The following is a 20,338-nucleotide window of genomic DNA, read 5'->3' on the forward strand; positions in this document are numbered from 1 at the left end:
GTCACTGTGGTTCTGGGGTGGATTTTCCCATCCGTGTGTGGCCATGGCTCCAACCCCCACCCCCAGCATGGCCAGAGCTGTTTGCTCAGCGCGGTTTCCAAAAATCCCCCCAAACCCACAGCTCGGCCTGGCAGCTCTTCCCCATCTCCCCCCACCCTCTCCCCCCCTCCTGGGCCCTCAGGAACTCCAGGAGAGCCCAAATCCGGGGGGGAGGGAGGGGGAACACGAAGCCGTCACCACTGGGAACCAGCTCCTCCCAAAGCGGCAGAGACCCCAAATCTGCTGGAATTGATCCCGTTCTGTGGGAAAGGGAGGGATGTGGAGCGGCTGGAAAGGGCTGTCAGAGGTGGGAGCATGGCAGGAATGAGCCTTGGTGAGGGTTTAGCTGGGACAGGCACCAGCCCTAAAACCAGTTCCGAGGGAGATCAGAGCTGTGGGAGGACACCGGCCTGGAGGGACAGAATTCCAGAACATCTCCTTCCACGGCCCTTTGGCTCCAGAAATGAGGCACAAACAGCCCCAAAGGCCCCAAGAGCAGATTGTCACCCCTCTCGTGTCCCTGCAGCCCCTGCAGAGCCCGAGCCAGGGCCGAGAGGTGGGATGGGAGCATCCAGGTGTGTCCTGCCCTGCAGAGCCGTGCCAGGATCACATCCAAGGAACCCTTCTGGAGAGGGATTTCAGGGCAGGAAAGCCTTTTTCAGCAAGTCTAAGGGGATGAGGCTGGATTCCAGAACCTGCCAGCAGATACCCCTCCAAACCATTACAAACCAGTTGAACAGCTGTGGGGCAGCTGATGCCTCCCCCCTCCCTTGGGCTGGCAGCAAGACTTCCCAAAAACCAGCCAATCTGGGGGGAAAAGAGGGGGAAATCCCCCCTCTCAGCCCCAGCAGTGGTTGGTGTGGGGGGAAGTTCCCCCTGAGTGTTGGAGGTGGTTATTTTGTGCCATTTCAGACATTGCCAATTGTTTGGAGAAGAGGAGATTCCAGCCTGTTGGCAACTGCCACGAGGCCAGGAGGGACCTTTGGAGTTCCAACCTCCCCAAAACAGGTCAGCAGGTTAAAAAGAAGAAGTTATTACATCAAAAAAATCACTTTTTTCGCCTCCTTTGGCTGCAGAGAAGGGGGAGACGCAGCCCCAGCCCTACCCCTGCCTCCATCATCCACCTCTGGGGAGTTAATGCAGCCTGGAGGAGTTTTCCCCTATCCCATTAACATCCTTGTCTCCTCCAGCTCTAATTGGAGAGGGCTGGAAAGAGGCAAAGCCCTGGGCTCCAGTTCCCATTAACCTCTGGCCTGACCACACACTAATAGGAAGCAGAAGCCAATTTTAGGGGGGCACCCCGAGCCCATTTCACCCCTGAACGTGGGCAGAGCACCCCCATTAGTGGAGGGGGAAGGACTTGGCCGCTCTCAAATAAGATTTTCCCTTTCTTTGAGCAGGATTTGACCTTCCCAGGCTTTTAAATCCCTGCTGAGGAGATGCCCCTCCTGCTTCATCCCCACCCAGTGTGGGCACCTCCTCAGTCCCAGCTCTCCGTGCCCTCCTAGGGGTTGCTTTTTGTCTCCCCACGGCCTCTCAGCCCCTTTTCCCCCCCAGATTCCCTCTGTATGGAATGACTTGCTCCAGCAGCAGTGGATCAGCACGGCCCTGTCAGGGTGGATGGGAAGGACGTGTCCCCTTGACAGATTGGGGTTGGTCGGGGGGGTTTGGGCTGAACAACCTGAAAATCGTCGTTTTCTGACAAGGGCCTCGAAAAGCTGTGACACAAAGAGTGGTTAAGCCTTGTTCCTGCCAGAGGCTCCTCTTCCCTCTCCCAAATCCTATTAGGAAGGTTTACATCCCTGAGCAGGGATGAGACCTCAGCGAGACACCCAGCACCCCAAATCCACACCTGAGGGGGTTTGATCCTCCTCACGAGGCTTTGCCGTTCCTGTCCCATCCCCCTCCATCGAGAGCTCCCCCACCCTCTCTCTCCGCACCCCCCAGAGCTTTGCATCCTTTGCATCGGCACCAGATGGAAAAGTAACTCCACCACCGGCATTCCCAGGGGACAATTATGTCCAACCTGAGGAGGAACAGCAGCAGATTGACTCTTATTAAAGTCCCGAGCTGGCGGAGACGCAGCTTTGATGAGCTGGGCCGGGGTCAGTGGCAGCAGCAGCAGGAATTAGACTGGGAAATTCCCCGGTTTTTTCCTCCTCCTCACACGTTCCCGGAGCTCCCGGAGCCGGGGGAGCGGTGGGACCCCGTTACCAGCTGCAAGAGGCTTGGTTGGGGTGGATTGAATGCCTCAAATCCAGCTTTTTGGGGTTGCAAGCTCAGCAAATGGAGTTCTCTCTCCCCAGCCCAGCTCTCCAGCCTGACTGGTCCCAGTACAACAAGGGCCGTGACCCACAAGGAACCCCAGGAACGGGCCCAGGTGGGACAGGATGGACCCTCCTGCCCCTCCCCAGACACTCTGCCCCCTCTGGCTGAGCCCCCAGGACCCTGCTGGGGTCACACCCTCCCCCAGTACAGACCAGTGAGAGCTGTGCTGAAGGCAATGGGGGACTTCCCCCTCCCCGTTTCCCCCTTTCCCATTCCCAAAGCTCTGCCTGCAGCAAAGCTCCCCAAAATCAGCAGCTTCTTCCCAGCTCCCCCAACTTCTCCTCTTGGCACCCTGAGCTGGCAGAGCCTTTTTCCCGGGAACAGCAGCGCGGGGAGGTGCAGCCCCCGCAGACAATGGGGCCTGATTGAGGCAGCTGCCTCACATCCCACCCTGGGGAGGGAAAACTCTTCCCGGCAGCTCCCCTGGAACAAGATGGGAAGCACCTCCTGTCCCCACCAGCGGGTGGGTGTGGCAGGACGGTGTTCCCATGGAGCAGCAGGAGCAGGACAAGCCTCCGGCTCCTCCCTGCATCCCTGTTTGTGGCCCGCAATTCCCAGGAGAGCTCGGGGAGCTGGGGGTGTGCCCGGGCTGAGCTGGGGGGGAGCAGGGCAGGCCCCTCCTCAGCGGGGAGTGGAAAGCCTGGGAAGGACATTCCCCATTCCCCGGGCCAGGAACACTCAGCCGAGAGCCAAGTAAGAGCTTTGGAGCTGCTTCTCCCGGCTTGGAGAAACCGCTGGATCAGGCACCAAAATGGTGGGAATGGGGACACCCCCATCACCCCCAGCATCTCCAGCCCTCCCTGAGTTTGCAAAACCCCCATTCCCTGGGACTGGGGAGCCAGGGGAACAACCCCCAGTGCCTGGGATGGGAACTCATTCCCGGCCCTGCTCCGCACCCGGGGCTGCACTTCCCTAACCTAAAACCGATTGAGTCCCTTGCAGCTCGGGAGGGGCAATTAGTGGGGGTCAAGGGCTCTGAGTTAATGAGGCCTGGGAAGGCTTTGGGAGCAGGAGGAGCCCCTACGAGTCGTTATTGTCACCCCCAGTGATGGGGGGCTGTTAAGGGGAGGGGTCATTTAGGGGAGAGTCATTAATGGGGCGCTCATTAAAGGGGCGTTTGAGGGGGGTCATTAAAGGGTGCTGGGAGCACCGAGAGGGGGCTGATGGTGTTGTGGGTGGTCCTGGGCATCTGACTGGGCAAACTGGGGTTACTGGGAGCACTGGGACTGGCAGAGGGTGCACTGGGGACACTGGGAGGGACTGATGTTATCAGTCTGGGTGATACTGGTCATCTGCCTGGGGAAACTGGGAGCACTGGGAGCCCTGGGAGGGACAGGAGGAGGCTGATGGTGTCGGTCTGGGTGATCCTGGGCATCTGCCGGGGGAAGCTGGAGTTACTGGGAGTGACAGGGGGTGCTCTGGGAGCACTGGGAGGGGGCACTGAGAGTACTGGGAGGGCCTGGAGGGGGCTGATGGTGTCAGTCTGGGTGATCCTGGGCATCTGCCCGGGGAAACTGGGAGCACTGGGACTGGCGGGGGTGCACTGGGAGGGAGCTGGTTCTTCCCAGAGCGCTCCTGGCTCAGCCTTTGATCCGTTCCCTGATTTCAGCCGGGGCCGCCCTGGGCTCGTGCATGGGAACCAGCCTGTGCCATTCCCGATGCCATTCCCGGGATGCGGAGCTCCCTGTTTGTCGGGAACAGGAACACGGGCGGGCTGAGGCGTCAGAAGCCTTTAAGCGCCGTTTAACGGCCCCTCCAGGGCGGCTCTCCAAGGACCGGTGCTAATTAAACCCGATCCTGGGCCCCAGTTCCCCCGGCTCAATCAGGAGCGAGGCTTGGCCGAAAATTCACCTGATGACCCAAATTCCCAGCGTGGCCCCGGTAGCACTGTAGGGTGGGGATAGAAAACCCAGCTCAGAGAGCAGGGAAAACCTCTTTTTTAGGATAATTGAAGCCCTTGGTGCTGGATCACCCACTGGGGCTGCAGTTCACCCAATGCAACCCATCGATCCCAAGGGTTAGGGTTAGGGTTAGGGTTGGGGCTAGGGTTAGGTTAGGGTTAGGGTTAGGGTTAGGTTTAGGGACAAGAGCCATGGGAGTGCTGGGGTGAGGCCAAAGCAGGGTGGAATATCACTGAGGATCATCTGGGAATGTCACAGAGGCTTTGGCATCTTTATTTATTGGGAAGAAATCGGGGTTGTTCCCCCTGGGCTTACAAGGAATGGGGGTTATTAAACACAATCCCCAACCCTGGAACCCCCAGTTAAGTCAAGAGCCAGGGCTGGCCTAAAATTCACCTGATGACCCAAATTCCCAGCACTGTAGGGTGGGGATTGGAGAGGCAGCTCTGCCCTGGTAGCAAAACCCAGCTCAGAGAGCAGGAAAACCTCTTTTTTAGGATAATTGAAGCCCCTGGGGCTGAATCACCCCCTGGGGCTGCCATTAATCCAACACAACTCATCGATCCCAAGGATGAGGCTAAAGCAGGGTGGAATATCCCTGGGGAGGAGCCAAGGTGGTCATGGAGGCTTTGGCATCTTTATTTATCAGGGAGAAATGGGGGCTGCTGCCCCCCCTCCTCCGGGGATTCAGAGGAAGAGGAGTCAGGAACTGAAATCCTGCTCGGAGGGCACCGAGCCAGCAGGAAAAACAAACCCATCCAAGATGTGTGAAGAGGGCAATCACGGCTCTTCTCGCAGCCCAAATTGTTGGTTTAGCAAATTACTTTGGAACGTGTGTTTTGACATTTCTGGAGTGTTTTCCTTCCCTTCCGCCCGGCTCAAGGTGACTGTTCCCAGCGCTCGGCCAGGAGCAAAACACGAGCTTTGGAGCTTGGCTTCTCCTGCCTGGGAGAAGCAGCTGGATTAGGCACCAGAAATGATGGGAACGGGGACAACCCCATCACCCTCCTCACCTCCCTCCCTCCCTTGGGATACATGTGGGGCTGCGAGGCCACCATTCCCTGGGATAAGAACACTCAGCCAAGAGCCAAAGGAGAGCTTTGCCTCCCCCTGGCTTGGAGAAACAGCTGGATCAGGCACCAAAACTGATGGGAACAGGGACAACACCATCACCCCCAGCATCTCCATCCCTCCCTCAGAGGCACGTGGAGCTGCAAACCCCCATTCCCGGGACAGGAACACTCAGCCAAGAGCCAAAGGAGAGCTCGGAAGTTTGGCTTTGGGAAGCATCTGGGTCAGACACCAAAACTGATGGGAACAGGGACAACACCATCACCCCCAGCATCTCCAGCCCTCCCCGAGGATGCAAAACCCCCATTCCCTGGGACTGGGGAGCCAGGGGAACAACCCCCAGTGCCTGGGATGGGAACTCATTCCCGACCCTGCTCCGCACCCGGGGCTGCACTTCCCCAACCTAAAACCAATTTAGGCCCAGCTCGGGAGGGGCAATTAGTGGGGGTCAAGGGCTCTAAATTAATGAACGCTGAGTGGTAACTCCTGAGGTGCGGGGGGAGGTGGTGCGGGGGCTGCTCCTCCAATGCCTCAGTCCTGGCAGGATCACCCGGGAGCAGAGGTTGGGATTGTCCCACTGCTCCAACATCAGTCGCTTCATTAAGTTCTGAATGCAGTCATTGCAATTAGCAGCTGGGATTTATTTTCCCTCGAAAATGGGGGGAAACCCCAGGATTCGGTGCCCGGAGCCCCCCATCTCCCGCTGTGCCGCTCCCGCAGTGAATCCGTGTGACAGCTTTGCTGAGCCCGAGCCCAGACTCAGTTCCAGGCTTCACAAGCGCTGATTTCGCCTGCCCCGCTCCTCTCTGCCGCCGGGTTTGATGTGTCTCGCTCAGCAGCTCCCCAGAGGCAGAGCCTGGAGGGAAGGCTCTGAGTGAACACGGATTTCTGGAGGGTTTTATCCGCGTTTCTCTCCGTGCCGGAGCCGCGGAGCTGAGCTTTGATCCCTAAAGCCGCAGCCTGGTGGGTCATCGGCTCCCGCTTCCTTTAGAAACGGGAGACAAAGGGGCCGCGGGGGATGTTTTGTGTCTGAAACTCAGCCGCGCTGGCTCCGGGCGATGCCCGAGGCTGGTTCGGTGCTCGTGGGTACGAGGAGATCACAATCCCGGCTCCAGCTGTTCTTGGCCTTGGCTTAACCCCCACAGCCGGGAAAAAAGCTGGAGGGAGCTCCGAAGGTGTCGAGCAAAGCTCCGGGTCACCCCTCTGCAGCCTCGGCAGAGCTGGGACTTGTGAAAACAGGATCTTCCTCTCAAAGCCAGCCTCTGCTTTTGCTCCTTCCATACCCAAATTGCTCCTAGTACCCCAAAATTTCTCCTTCCACCCCCAAATTCCTCCTTGCAGTTTCCCAGGGAGCAGTTATTTACCTCCCCGCTGGGCGAGGGGGGGGATGGGAACCCCTCACTGCCCATGAGATAACTAAAAATGAGAAATCTTGCCTTAAGCAGCCTTTGAAGATGGCCCAGGGAGGGCAAAGACAAGACGTGGGTGTCACAAACACCTTAAAATTCCAATAAATCCCTTCGAAGGGGGCTGGTAGCTCAGCAGGGAAGGTGGGTTGAAATTTTCCAAACTTTCCAAGTGCTTATTATCCCTTTTTTTCTGCCTCCTTCCTGTCCCCTTTTGGGTTAAACCCCCAAATTCCCGCCTGGGTTCGGCCCCAAGTGCTTTTCCAGCCCCAGTAAAGAAATGCAGGAGGTGCATCCAAGGGAAATGGGGCATTTGGGGCAGGATGTGGCTCTTTGGGAGGAGCAAAGCCCGGCTCAAGGAGGAGGATAAAACCAGTTTTAAGGCAGCTGGAGCTCACTGAGAGGGGCTGAGCTCCGCTCCAGTTAACCCAGTCACCAAACCCGGACTGGGGATGTTCCCAGGCTTTTGCAAACTCCCGAGCTGCCAAGATCCCTCCTAAATTCAGGGTGGGACCCCCAAACTTCCCACCCCTCCCAGTCCCTCTTCCCAATCCGAATCCTCCCCCAGCCTCGTTGCACTGATGCCGTTGCTGCGTCTTTGCCCTTCAGCACCTGCAGAGGTGAGAAAATCAAGGTGGAGAGGCAGAAATTGCTCCCTGTCGCTGCTCAATCCCAAAGAATAAACAGCATTCCAGGGAATTCCAGCATTCCCAGGCGAGCTGCCACCCAATTGCCTCTGCTGGAAAACTGGGAAGCAACGTGGAGACGCCCCGGGCAGGGAAAACCCTCCCTTAAGCATCCCACAGCATCAGGATTATTCCCTGCTTTCCCTTGGGTTTAATCCTTCGAAAAAATTTCCTTTGGAGGAATTAAGAGGGTTCAAATATTCCCTGTTATCCGCGGGAAGTTGACTCCATCCCGCCGCTCTCCCCGTCCCTCCCCTGCTTTGTTTTGTTCCCTGAGAATTTTCCCGCTGCATCCCGGGCACGGCTGGAATTTCGCAGCAGCACGTGCGCGGGGAAACAAGCCGGAGCTGCAGCTGGATTTTGAACTATCCCAGTTTTTTTCCTGGCTGCGCGGTTCCAGCTGGAGGAAGCGCCTACCCACCTGCGGCGGGCTCTGCACCTCGACACCCGCCCTTCCAAGGGATTCCTGGGAGCATCCAGCCGCCCTCCCGGGGCACCGCGTTTTGCTTCCAGCTCGTTTGGAGCACGGAGGGGTTGGAAAAGCGGCTCCGCATCCCAAGGTTTGGAAGCAGCGGCCATTTCCCCGCCGGGGGAGCGGCCGAGGAGCCGCAGCCGCTCCAGGGAAAGGGGGTGAGGAGGATCCGCGCGTCCAGCCCCGATCCCAGGGAAGGGCTGGGAAGGGAAATGGGATTGAAGGGATGAAGGGACGCCTGTGGAGCTCCCAAAGGTGCGGCATCCCGGGAGCCCCGAGGGGCAGGAGCATCCCAGCCCCGGGAGACCCGGAGCGGTTCGTTCCTCACCTCGACCCGCACCGATCCCGCCCAGCTGACCCGGGAAAGGGGGATTGTTCCCAGGATTTGGGGAATTCCCCTTCCAAGCAGCCCCAAACACTTTGGCAGGCTGGTAGGGGAGGCCAGAACCTCATTGAAAAGGTTTTGCTGGAGATGGAGCCGCTCCTCCCTCGGATCCATCATCCCCTCGCCAGGGTTTTATTGCCGGCAATAACTCCTGGAAAATCCTCCCCAGATGGGAATTTTATTGGGATCATCACCGCAGTCTGAGTTATGGGGCTGTGACCCCCCAAAGAGCTGGGCCAGGGTGGAAGTCAAGGATCCTGCAACTTTCCTGACCTGTTTTTATGTGATTGAGGACAGGGGAGAGGGGAGAAAATGTCATTGATCCCATCCAGACCAGCTCCTATTCCAGGAAAAATAAGAAAAAATGGACTTTTAATTTTTTTTCCTAATTAAACTCCTCTTTCTGAGCTTTTCCACCTGGGAGTGACAATTCTCTTGTGCCTTATGGCCATAGAACATCTATATTTCTATACATGCAGGAGGAGGTGGTGCTGCATAAACCTTTCTAGTGCTGCTTTACACATGGAACCACTCCTCAATCCCACTTTTTTGGGGGGAATTCCCATGCAAACCGCCCAAATTCCCTTTTTTCCATGGGGAACACACATGTGAGGATGTCCTTAGCACTGGGATGGTCACAGATCCTGATTCAAGGAGGGGTTTAGGGCTGGTTCCTGGAGGATTTGCATTAAATTTGGGGAATTCTGAAGGAATAGATCCCACATGGTGGATTTTCCTTGAAAATACATAATTATGGATAATTACATCTCCAGAAATAGATATCAAATATAAGTATAAATTATATAAACCTATAAAATCTCAATTGTCTGCTGGCTCCAGGCTCCCTGCCCTGAGGATGAGGGAGAGGGAGGGATAAAAAGCAGCCCCAGGATGAATTTCTTCTCTAATTAAGGTTTAATTGGTGCAAAGAGAGCCTTGAAAATTAAGACACGGGGTTGTACCCCCAAAAACAAAGGGATGGGGGAAAAGTGGAGCCTCTCCTGTGCTGGAACCTGGGAAGGGAGCAGGAAAAAAGCGGGAAATTAATAAAATAAATAGAAATAGAAGGGATTTGAAGAGCAAGGATGGATTTAAATCCCTAAATTATTCCAGTGCCTTGAAGGGGGAAAAATCACCTTTAATTGAGTGGCACCCACTGAGCAGGGAGGGAAACTGAGCCCAGGGGACTCCAAGGAAAACATTTATGGCTCAGGGATGGTTTGTAAAGGGTTTCCTTGGAAGTCAAGGTTGTTCCCATTCCATCTGGCAGCCACGGGTTGAGTTTGATGGAATAATTTCCACCCTCTGGCTGCTGCTTCCATAGGATTTAATAACCCCCCAATTTCAGAAAGAGCCTCAGTGCATCCCATGGGAATAATATTCTCATTCCCTGCCTTATATATATATATAATATATATTTGTGTATATCTGTGTGTGTCCTATACATACATATTACATATATTACACATACATTTATGTATGTGTGTGTTATTAATGTATATATTTATATCTATATACATATAGAACATGGTCTGCTGACAAGGATCAGCCACAGGTTGGACTCGATTGTCTTGGAAGTGTTTTCCAACCTCAGTGATTCCTAAGGGACACTCGTTTGGGATAAGGAAATAAAATCCGAGGTGGTGGAGCAGCCTCCTGGTGCCACCAGTCCATTCCCAGAGGGAAAACAGCTGCAGCTCTGAAAGCACCATCCTCATTTTGGGGTGTTTTAGTTGGAATTGTAGCCCGGGGGGACATCTGGAGTCCCTAAAATTGGGTTTCTGATGTTCCTTTTTCTCATTAAATTCCCAGATTGGGGTCCCAGAGAGCCCTGCAATAAACACAAATGTGTGTTTAATGCTGTCATTCCAAAGCATGGGAAGTCCCTGCCAGGCCCTGGAAATCCAGCTGCTTTCCCACAGGTCCACCCCGGAGGTGACGAAACTGCAAAGGAAAAGAGGGAGAACAGGTGGGAAAATCCAGGAGCTCCTTCCCACCCTCCCCTTGGCACCGCTGGGCTCGTGCCCCTTCCTCTGGGGCATCTCCAGGGCCGGGCTGGAGAATTCCCACCCTCGGAGCTGCTCCACAGGGAGAAAACTTCAGCAGGGAGAGCAAAGGAATCCCAGGCCAGCCCAGCCCAGCGGATGAGCCGGCGCTCTGGAGCTGCGGTGCCGGACAATCCCGGCGCTCCAGAGCCACTGTGCCGGACAATCCCAGTGCTCCGGAGCCACAGTGCCGGACAATCCCAGTGCTCCGGAGCCACAGTGCTGGACAATCCCAGCGCTACAGAGCCATGGTCCTGGACAATCCTGGCTCTCCAGAGCGGGAGCTGCCGGACAATCCCAGCGCTCCAGAGCCACAGTGCCGGACAATCCCAGCGCTCCGGAGCCGTGGTGCCGGACAATCCCGGCCCTCCAGAGCGGGAGCCGCCAGCCCATTTCAGGGCTGAGTGCTCGGGAATTTCAATCTGATAATTGTGATGCTACAAATGAAAATCAAATTGGAGGCACTTAAAGGGTCGGGTCATAAATTGATTTAAGTCCTCGGACAAGTTTCCACCTCGCTGGCCTTGGATTCCTGCGAGGATGGAGCTGTGCCAGAGGAACGGGGGATGGGGCACGTCCTTCTGGGGATATTCCCTCCATCCCACACCATTCCTGAGGGGGGAAAAGGGTGTTTTGGAGCTTCCTGTTGATTTCTGAGAATGTGCAGCTCCAAGGGGGTGGATCAGAATCCCAGAATCCCAGGGTTTGGGCTGGGAGGGACCTCAAAGCTCATCCCATTCCACCCCCTGCCATGGGCAGGGACACTTTCCACTAGAGCCCAGGTTGCTCCAAGCCCCATCCAACCTGGCCTTGGACACTTCCAGGGATGGGGCAGCCACAGCTTCTCTGGGCAACCTGTGCCAGGGCCTCCCCACCCTCCAGGGAAGGATTTCTTCCCAATATCTAAGAACTGGATTCTCTCAAGTCCAGCTTTCTCCGCAGTCATGACAATCTCAGAATCCCAGACTGGTTTGGGTTGGAAGGACCTCAAATCTCCCCCAGTCCCACCCCTGCCATGGGCAGGGACACCTCCCACTATCCCAGCTTGCTTCAAGCCCCGTCCAACCTGGCCTTGGACACTTCCAGGGAAGTGGAACCCCTTGGGATGTTCCCACCAAACCAAGGCAAGGAACGTTTGCACCCGAAGCCGGAATTACAGAACTGCACAAAACACACCAATTCCTACGGGATTTATTTCCACACTCCCCCCATTTCCTTTCCTTGGAAGCCAAGCGTCCTCAGCTCCCAAAACCGGGGGGTTTCGTACCAAAGAGCCTCAAGTCACAGTCCAGAAGAAGTGGTTATTCCAGGCAAAACCCGCTGGGAGCTGCCACCCCCATTCCTGGCGCTCCCAGTGTCCCAATATATACAGATTCCTTCTTTGTACAGGTCATAATATACAACATATTTATATATATATAAATGTATAGAGGGAGGTACTCACACACAGACACACGGACACCTCGGGCTGGGAGCAGCCCCCCCACAGCCCGCAGGGAGGGCGCTGCTCCCGCCGCCCGGAATTCCCACTTTCCATGCAAACAGCTGGTTTTCAGGGAAGAAACTCCCCGTTTCTTTCAGTTTTTTCCTCCTTATAAAAATAACGGGTGATGCACCCAGGGCAGGGCCACCCCCGGCAGCTGTTGGGTGGCTTGAGGTAGGAGCCGGGTTGGTGGGGAATCCCGGGAATGCTGCAGCAGCAACCGGAGCTGCCAGAGGAGCAGCATTGGGGGGAATCCCGGGATCTGCCAGATGAGCAAGGTGGGGAGAGAATCCCAGGAAAGCTGCAGCATCCACGGGATCTGCCAGATGAGCAGGGGTGGGGGGAATCCTGGGAATGCTGCAGCAGCAACTGCATGGGGGGGAATCCTGGGAATGGCACAGCATTGGTGGGATCTGCCAGGGGAGCAGGGTGGGGAGAGAATCCCAGGAAGGCTGCAGCATCAACGGGATCTGCCAGATGAGCAGGATGGGGGGGAATCCCAGGATCTGCCAGATAACCACAGCTGGGGGGCAATTCCAGGAATGCAGCAGCATCAGTGGGATCTGCCAGATGAGCAGGATGGGGGGAATCCCGGGATCTGCCAGATGAGCAGGGTGGGGAAGGGTCCCGGGAATGCTACAGCATCAGTGGGATCTGCCAGGTGAGCAGGGAGGGCTGGGATCCCAGGAATGCTACAGCATCAGTGGGATCTGCCAGGTGAGCAGGGAGGGCTGGGATCCCGGGAATGCTACAGCATCAGTGGGATCTGCCAGGTGAGCAGGGAGGGCTGGGATCCTGGGAATGCTACAGCGCCAGCGGGAGCTGCCAGATGAGCAGGGAGCTGTCGCCGCCCCCCCTGTCCCTGTGCGGGCCGTCCCCGCGGAAGTTGCGGTACCCGCGGCCCCCGGACACGATGGCCACGGAGGAGATCTCCTTGCGGGGGGTGTCGCGGGCGCAGGGCCGGCTCCTCACCCACACGTCGGGGTCGTCGGCCAGCTCGTAGATGGAGCCGTCCTCCTCGGCGTGTGCCGGCGTTCCCGGCGGGGATTCCCGCACGGAGAGCAGCTGCCCGGGCAGGTGGGCCGTGGAGCGCAGCCGGTACTGCAGCAGGATCCCTTTCTTCCTCAGCTCCCGGGGGGGAGGCCCCTCCAGCTCCGGGCCTTTCTCCTCCTCGCCCCCATCCTCCTCCTCGTCCCGGTCACCCCGGAGGACGTCGGGGGCCAAGGTGCTCAGAGCCACCGCCAGGAACTCCACGGGGCCGCCGTGGCCGTTGAGGGACACCATGCCCTTCCCTGCGGGAGAACGCGGGGATGTGGCTCCGACCGAGCCCGGGAACTGGGGATTCCCGAGCCTGGGAACCCGGGATTCCGAGCCCGGGAACTGGGGATTCCCGAGCCTGGGAACCGGGGATTCCCGAGCCTGGGAAGGGTTGGGGGCTCACCGGTGATCTTGGGGATCCCCTCCAGGCGGGGCACAGGCAGCAGCACGATGATGCCCTGGTCGGTGCCCACCCAGAGCGAGCCCTGGCAGATGAGCAGGCTGGTGACACGCACGTGCTTGTGACCTGGGCAGGGAGACAGAGAGGAGCAGGGAGAACTCCACATCAAACTCCCAAAGAATTCAGCACCGCAGGAGTTTTTATGCAGAACATCCTCTGGAAGCCCCCAAACCCAGGATGATGCCCTGGCTGGAGCCCCCCAAGAGCGAGCCCTGGCAGAGGTGACACAGATGTGGTTTTGATCTGTGGAAGCAGAAAAAAAAAAAAGAGGCTGAGGGATAATTTCACATCAAACTCCCAAAAAACCCATCACCGGTGGATTTTTTGCCTTTGGAAGCTCACAGAACCAAAGCAGCACCTTGGCACAAAGGTCTCCACGGCAGGGAAAGGGCTAAAAATCTAAATAAATAAAAAGGAGAGCAGGGGAAAAAAAGAGAAAAGTGAGACTTCTAATGGGAAGTGAATATTTTATGGGCAGGACTTAGCGCTGCACGACGTCCGACTCGGAGCAGCAATAAATCCACGGAGATGCAACTCCGGGTTCCTCCAGGAGGATTTTATTAATGACCTGCCAACTTAAAAAGGATGAGGGAGCACAAGTTCAAAAATGCATTAATCCCCACCACTCGCTCGCCCACGAAGAAAGGGAAGTGATGAATATTTGAACATGCCCTAAAAAAGCGGGAAAAAAACGGAGCCAAAGGGATTTAGAGGAGGATCCTGCTCGGGACCAACGACACGATCCTGGAGCTCCCAGAGAACAGGGACAGCCCAGGGAGGGGCAGGGACACAGAGATGGGAATGGGATGGGGGAAAATGGGGGAAAGGGTGCACAGGGCAATGGGGGGGGGTGTGCATGGATGCAGGAATGGGGCAAGGATGGAAGGGAAGGGATGGGGTACAGGGATGGGGGGACAAGGATTGGGGTGGACAAGGATGGGGAACAAGGATGGGGGGACAAGGATGGGGGGAACAGGGATGGGAGGGACAGGGATGGGAGGGACAGGGATTGGAGGGACGGGGATGGGGGGACAAGGATGGGGCACAGGGACGGGAACAGGGATGGAGCACATGGATGGGGCACAGGTGCAGGGATGGAGCACATGGATAAGGTGCACACATGGGGATGCAAAGCTGGGATTCATGGATACACACACAGGGGCACAGACCAGCTCCACCTCTGCAGCCCGTGAGCAGAGCCCAGAGCTCCAAAGCCTCACCCAGCACCCTGTTCCTCCCCAGTCCCTCTGGAGAGCAGGGAACCAACCCCAAAGAGCACAAAATTAATTTGCTCATTTCACAGAAAGAAGAAAACACAGATTTGAAAATTCTAAAAAGTCATAAGTATTGAGACTGATTTGGGGAAAGTCAGACTTTGGCATTGTAAATCTAACAATAAATTTTAACAAGTTGTTGTTTTAACAAGGAGTTGCCAGGGCAATGCCCCCTGGGCACTGCCAGAGCAGCCAGGGGGGCTCAGGGCTCACCTGGGAGCACAAAGGTGGTCCTGGTGGCAATGTTGATCTCCTGCAGGTGCTCGAGGGTCTCGGTGTGGAAGAGGCGGATGGAGGAGCCCGAGGCAAAGGCCATCCAGACCCCACTGCCCGCCTTCACCATGTGGGTCACGCTGGCCTCGGCCTCGGGGTGGGCCTCGAAGGTTTGCTGGGGGGAAGCCCAGAAGGAAATCAAAGGGGGGCTCCCCAAAAGTGCTGCCAGCTCGGGCTCTCTCCGGGAGCTTCTTTGGGGCTCCAAAGCTGCACAGGGAGGGGCCAGAGCGACCCTGAGGTCCCCTCCCTCCTCAGCAGCTCCAGCTCTGGGAGAGCACCCAGGAACCAGCCCATCTGCAAACCCCTCTGGGGGTTTTTGGGATGGTAACACAGCCTTCCCCACCCCTCCAGGGTTTTTGTCCTTCTCTGAAAGATTCACTTCCCAGACCAAATGCATCTGCAAAATCCATTTCACAATACAGGGTGAGACCCTCCTGCTTCCTCCAACCCCAAAAACCAGCCAGGAGAGGCTCAGCCTCCCTGCCCCAGGGTCCTTGGGAATCATGGATTGGGCCATCTGCTTCCCAAACTCCCCACTGGAGCATTTCCCTGTCAGACACGAGATGCAAACTGCAGGAAAAGCACCTTCTTGGCATCAGAAACCATCCCTGCTGCAGCCTGGCCTTTAAAATTTACTTAACAGTGAAAAAAGAGGAGCTAGGGTTGATCCCCTTCCCACAGAAGGGGCACAAAGCACCTCCCAAAAAACCTTTCCCAAGACAGGGGTGAATAGAGATTTTCAGGTGATCTCCCCATATTCCCCATCCTCCCTGGGATCCATTCCCTGCTGGTTTATTCCCAGACCAAGACCCTATTCCACGGCACTATTTACCCCACCCCATAGCAACCCCCATCCCTATTTTTTTCCCCTTCTTCTGCAAAAAAAAAAAATTCCCCTCCTGTCATAAATAAAGAGGGAGCCTGGAAAGGAATCCAGTCCCCAATGCATAATTCATGTCCATCAGCACCCTCGGGCTGGATTTATGACAGCTGATACATGCAAACCGAGTTGGGGCACTAAATGTGGAAATGAAGGTGGGAGAAAAGGGGGTTTTTAAAGCAAAAAGCGACTCTGCAGCATTCCCTGGTTGTGCAGCTGCAGGAGGGGGCTCGGCACCTCCCTCCTGTGATCCAACACGGGAGGGAAGGGAGCCAGAAATGAGGGAAAGCAGCAGGAAAAGGCTGGTTTGGGCAGTGCAGGGCAGGGAAAGCAGCAGGAAAAGGCTGGTTTGGGCAGTGCAGGGCAGGGATGGGCCCGGGCAGGGGGATCAGCTGGGGCTCCAACCCCGCCCCGGAGCTCCGACCGTTCCCAAGGGATGCAGATCCCAGATCCTGGGGATGCTCCTACCTGGGCCCGGAGGGTGGTGGCATCAAGGACAGTGACCTGGTTGGCACAGCTGGCCCACAGGGTCTCCTCCAGGGTCAGCAGGGCTCGCACGGGGCCGGTGCCCACGGGCAGGCGGGTGGGCTGCGCTCCGGGATCCCAGAGCCCCCCTGGAGCACAGGAACGGGATCAGGGGGAGCACCCAGGAAAAGCATCTCTGCCTGGAGCTGAACCCCCCCAAAACGTGGGCTGGGGTCGCTGGGGACCCCTCACACCTCCAAGGATCCCAATTCCACAATCCAAAGGCCAAAGGGGGGGTTATTCCCCCATTCCAACCCCTCCAAATTCCCTCTGCTCCCGTGCAGACAGCTTTGGAGCAGGGAACAACTGCCCACCTGCAGCACTCAGGCACGTTCCTTGTTGGAAAAGCCAAAAATCCCCCTTTTTCCCATTTATTTGCTCTTCAAGTGACACTCCAGGGCCATTCTGGAGTGTCCCTGTGAACAGCATCCAACGTGGATTTGGATGAATCCACCACCAGCAGCTTCAATACATAATCACTCTCCTTTTTTTTTTATTTCCAATGCTTTAACTCAAACCCTAAGATCTGATGGATAAAAGAGCCCTTTGGATCCTCCAACCTCTTCTCCCATCAGCAGGGGTTTGCAACTGATTCCTCTTTCAGCAAATCCTCATTTCAGCTCTTTCAGGGAAGCTTTTGCCTTCCAAAAAAACAGGGATAAGATTAAAAACTCCACCCTGCAGCCCTGCCAGCAGCTTGCTGCCATCACTGTGCATTTACACAATCAAAATTCAATTAAAAGTGACTTTAATTGGCTCCCAGGGTTGCTGTAATTTGGGAAAGGGGACGTGCAGCACCCAAAAATGCAATTTAAGGGGGTTTAGTGGCTCTGGGTTGACTTGGGTGCTGCTCCCTGCAGGTTCTTGGAGAAAAATACGAGGTTTGTCCAAAAATAGGCCAAGTTCCACATTATTTGAGGCTCTTTCCTACCCTCTAGTGATGAAAAAAAGGTATTTACCCAGGCAAGCAGTCCCTGGGGAGGGATGGAAGCTCAGCCTGAGCCAGAACCAGGGCAAACAAACCCAAACTGAAGCCGGTAAAGGAAAGAGTCTCTGCGTGGGTGGGGGTTGGAGGGGACCAGCTCCATTTATAGCACCAAAAAGGTGATTTTTGGAAGGCAAGAGCTCCAAATCCTCGCACATTCCATCATCAAGCCCTTCCTGCAGCCCCTAAGCAAACCCTTTGCTGCCTTCTGAACCCTTCAGCAGGATCATTTCCCACCTATTTTCCCCCCAGAACGAATCCCTCTTGCCTTCAGTGAAAAGCCCTTTCCTTGCCCAGGGCTGTGAGGGGAAGGGCGAAATTTTGGGGAGGAAAAAAATGACAAATGGAGATTTATCACTATTTTAGCGGCCAGCACATTTCGCTGGCGTGAGAACCTCCCAATTCCACGAAGAACATTCTCATTCCAGGGGTTTTTTTTAGGAGGTTTCACCCAAACAAGCGGGTCCTCACCGTTGCTCCGGGGGTAGGCGGCCACGGACCCGTCCTGCAGCCCCGCAAACAGGAACTCGGGGCTGTGCCTCAGGCACAGGATGGGCTGCATTCCCGGGCTCCTGCAGCTCAGCAGGCACGGCGTGCCCGTGTCCACGCTCCCATAGACCAGGATGCTGGGGAGGGAAGGGGTGGGAGCTGCAGAGGCAGCTGGTTGGGCTGGCAGCGGGACGGCTGGTCGGGGCGGCAGCGGGAGGGGGGCTCACCTGCCGTCCTGCAGCCCCAGGCACACGGTGGGATGAGGGGCTGAGGGGGGCTGCTCGCTGCCCCGGGGTTCCTGGCAGCCCGGGGGATCCCCCTCCTCGGGCTCCGGGATGTATTCCATGCACAGCACCGGGGAGGCCACCGGGAAGGACTTGACGGTGCGCGGCACGGCGCGGTTCAGGGAGAAAATCTCCACCTGCCCCCCCGCGCCCTCCTGGCCACCCCCCACCTGGGGGGACACATGCCGGGGTCAACGCCCGCCACGACCCCACGAGGGGGGGGTTGGGGACACAATGCCCCAAAACAGGGGGGTTTGGCCCCGTTTTGGGGGGTGGCTCACCCAGAGGTAGCCCTGCGGCAGCGACGTGCTGACGGCGGAGAAGCCCAGCAGGGAGGACTGCACGGGGTTGTGAACTGCGGCTCCGAGCTGGGGACAGAGCAGGGCAACGCCCCAAAATTAGCCCAGCATGGGCAGGACAGCGGTGGACAGCCCAAAATCGGGGGTCCAGCCGCAGCCCCGCTGGTATTTCCAGCATTCCAGGGGGGGCTGCACCAATTTCTGCCCTCATTACTGACTTGGGACGCCCTGTCCACTGTGGGATTTCTGCCTTTCTTCCCCAAAAGGATGGAGGGAAAGGGGCGATGGAGAACCCAAATTACCCCAACACAGGCAGGATAGCAGCAGACACCCCGAAATTTGGGATCCAGCCACAGCCCTGCTGCTATTTCCAGCTTTCCAGGGTGGGCTGCACCATTTTGTGCCCTCGCGATTGATGTGGGACGCCCCGTCCAGCCCCCCCACTGTGGGATCCCAGCCTTTCCTCCCCAAAATGAGGGATGGGAAGGGAAGGGGGGACGGAGAAGAGATTGCTCTTGGCTCTCACCTGCAGATCAAGGGCTTTGGAGGAGAAGGCTGGCATGTGGCAGGAGAGGATGGGGCACCAGAATGGGGCTTTGCTCTTCTTGTCTTCGTCGGGACAGAGCCAGCCCGGCTGGTTCTCCTCCCCTGCGGAAAAACAAGGAGCTCAAGGGTCACCAAGACCCCAAGGAGACCCCAGAATCTATAACTGGAGGTGCAGGGCTCTAACCTCTAACCCCAAACCACCATTATCCATGGATTTGGGATACACCTCACCCCATGCTCCAAATTATTGCAGCGCACGGCCGAGGAACCGCCTCCGGCAGCAGCAAAAATGTCCCAAAAACCAGATACAGAAGGGCAAAAAAACACCCTCGATGTGTTTCTTCACATCAGGCTTTAATGTGTTTTCATTTCTAACTCGTGGATACAGGATTATCCCCCAGGATAAAAAAAAAGGGGAAACAAAACACAAACTGTTAAAAAACAAGAGTCTCATAAATTATTCCAGCCCAGGGGGATCTGAGCACTCAAACAGAATTTTAAATTCTTTTTCTTTTCTTCTGTTAAACTTACTTTTGCTGCTGCAGTGGCTGAGGGAGTTATAGAGGAATAGGGATTGGGAAGGGGCAGGAGGCTCCTCCCTTCCTCATTCATCCCATTCCATGGAAAATGGGTCAGCCCTGACACCACTGCCACGTGAGCCGACAGAAATCCATCACTTTGTGACTCCAGCCCAGAGATCCCACCCAAGAGCAGCAAATCCCAAAGCATTTGGGGCCAGAACTCCCCATTCCCACCATTGCCAGCATGCAAATCTCCAAGACGTTCTCCATCACCTTACTCCCAAAGTTTCCCGCCCCGTTTGGGTTGGGATGCTCGGAGCAATGCCAACCCCCCTCCGCTCCCAAGCCTGGCTTTTCCAAGGAATGCTGGTGACTCACTCAGGCCTATCTTGGCCAGGTGCAGGCGGTTCACCCAGGAGATCTTGCTCAGGGGGCTGGGGGTGATGAACACGACCATGACGCTGATGGGGCGGCCGGACCTGCGCGGGCACAGACCCCCGGGTGGGTCCTCGGCCCCTCCGGGTGGGAGGAGCCCCCCAGGACCCCCCACTCATGGGAGGAGCCCCCAGGACCCCACACTCATGGGAGGAGCCCCCCAGGACTCCACAGTCATGAGAGGAGTCCCCAGGACCCCACACTCATGGGAGGAGCCCCCCAGGACCCCCCACTCACTTGTCCGGCTTCCCGGGCAGCAGCAGCCGCAGGCGGCACTTGTTGGCAGAGTGGATCTCCTCCTCCTTCACCCTCACCATCCTCTGCAGTGCCAGACACCAGTCCTGGGCCACCGTCATGTTCAGGTTCTGGGGGACAGTCTCACATGGGGGAAGGGCCCCCAAAACCAGCCTGAACCACCCCCAAACTTCATCTGTGGGGCTCCAGAGGAGGCATCCCCAAGGTGTCCCCAGTGATTCCCAAAGAGGTGCCCAGAGATCCCAAAGAGGTGCCCAG

General features: G+C 56.7%; 1 protein-coding gene across 8 annotated transcripts in view; it reads right to left on the reverse strand.

Annotated features, from left to right (window-relative positions):
* Positions 1-12,196: 12,196 nt before the first annotated feature.
* The window catches only part of ARHGEF10L (Rho guanine nucleotide exchange factor 10 like), a 29,133-nt gene continuing 20,991 nt past the window's right edge, over positions 12,197-20,338 (reverse strand). For 7 of the 8 annotated variants that reach the window (XR_003535822.1, XR_003535823.1, XR_003535825.1 and 4 more), the window contains 11 exons: positions 20,063-20,190; positions 19,769-19,869; positions 18,850-18,971; positions 18,306-18,392; positions 17,968-18,194; positions 17,723-17,877; positions 16,210-16,355; positions 14,802-14,976; positions 13,258-13,380; positions 12,540-13,108; positions 12,197-12,470 (listed from right to left, as the gene is read on the reverse strand). Coding sequence is in view for 1 of the 8 variants with exons in the window: in XM_027693097.1 (XP_027548898.1) it covers positions 12,621-13,108; positions 13,258-13,380; positions 14,802-14,976; positions 16,210-16,355; positions 17,723-17,877; positions 17,968-18,194; positions 18,306-18,392; positions 18,850-18,971; positions 19,769-19,869; positions 20,063-20,190 (1,752 nt within the window). In the remaining 7 variants the exon portion in view is untranslated. Of the gene's footprint in view, positions 13,109-13,257; positions 13,381-14,801; positions 14,977-16,209; positions 16,356-17,722; positions 17,878-17,967; positions 18,195-18,305; positions 18,393-18,849; positions 18,972-19,768; positions 19,870-20,062; positions 20,191-20,338 lie in introns of all 8 variants that reach the window. The other variant, XM_027693097.1, reaches the window with a different exon arrangement.

Source organism: Neopelma chrysocephalum, unplaced genomic scaffold (assembly GCF_003984885.1).
Source record: "Neopelma chrysocephalum unplaced genomic scaffold, ASM398488v2 Primary Assembly neopelma1_90, whole genome shotgun sequence".
Classification (NCBI taxonomy): domain Eukaryota; kingdom Metazoa; phylum Chordata; class Aves; order Passeriformes; family Pipridae; genus Neopelma; species Neopelma chrysocephalum.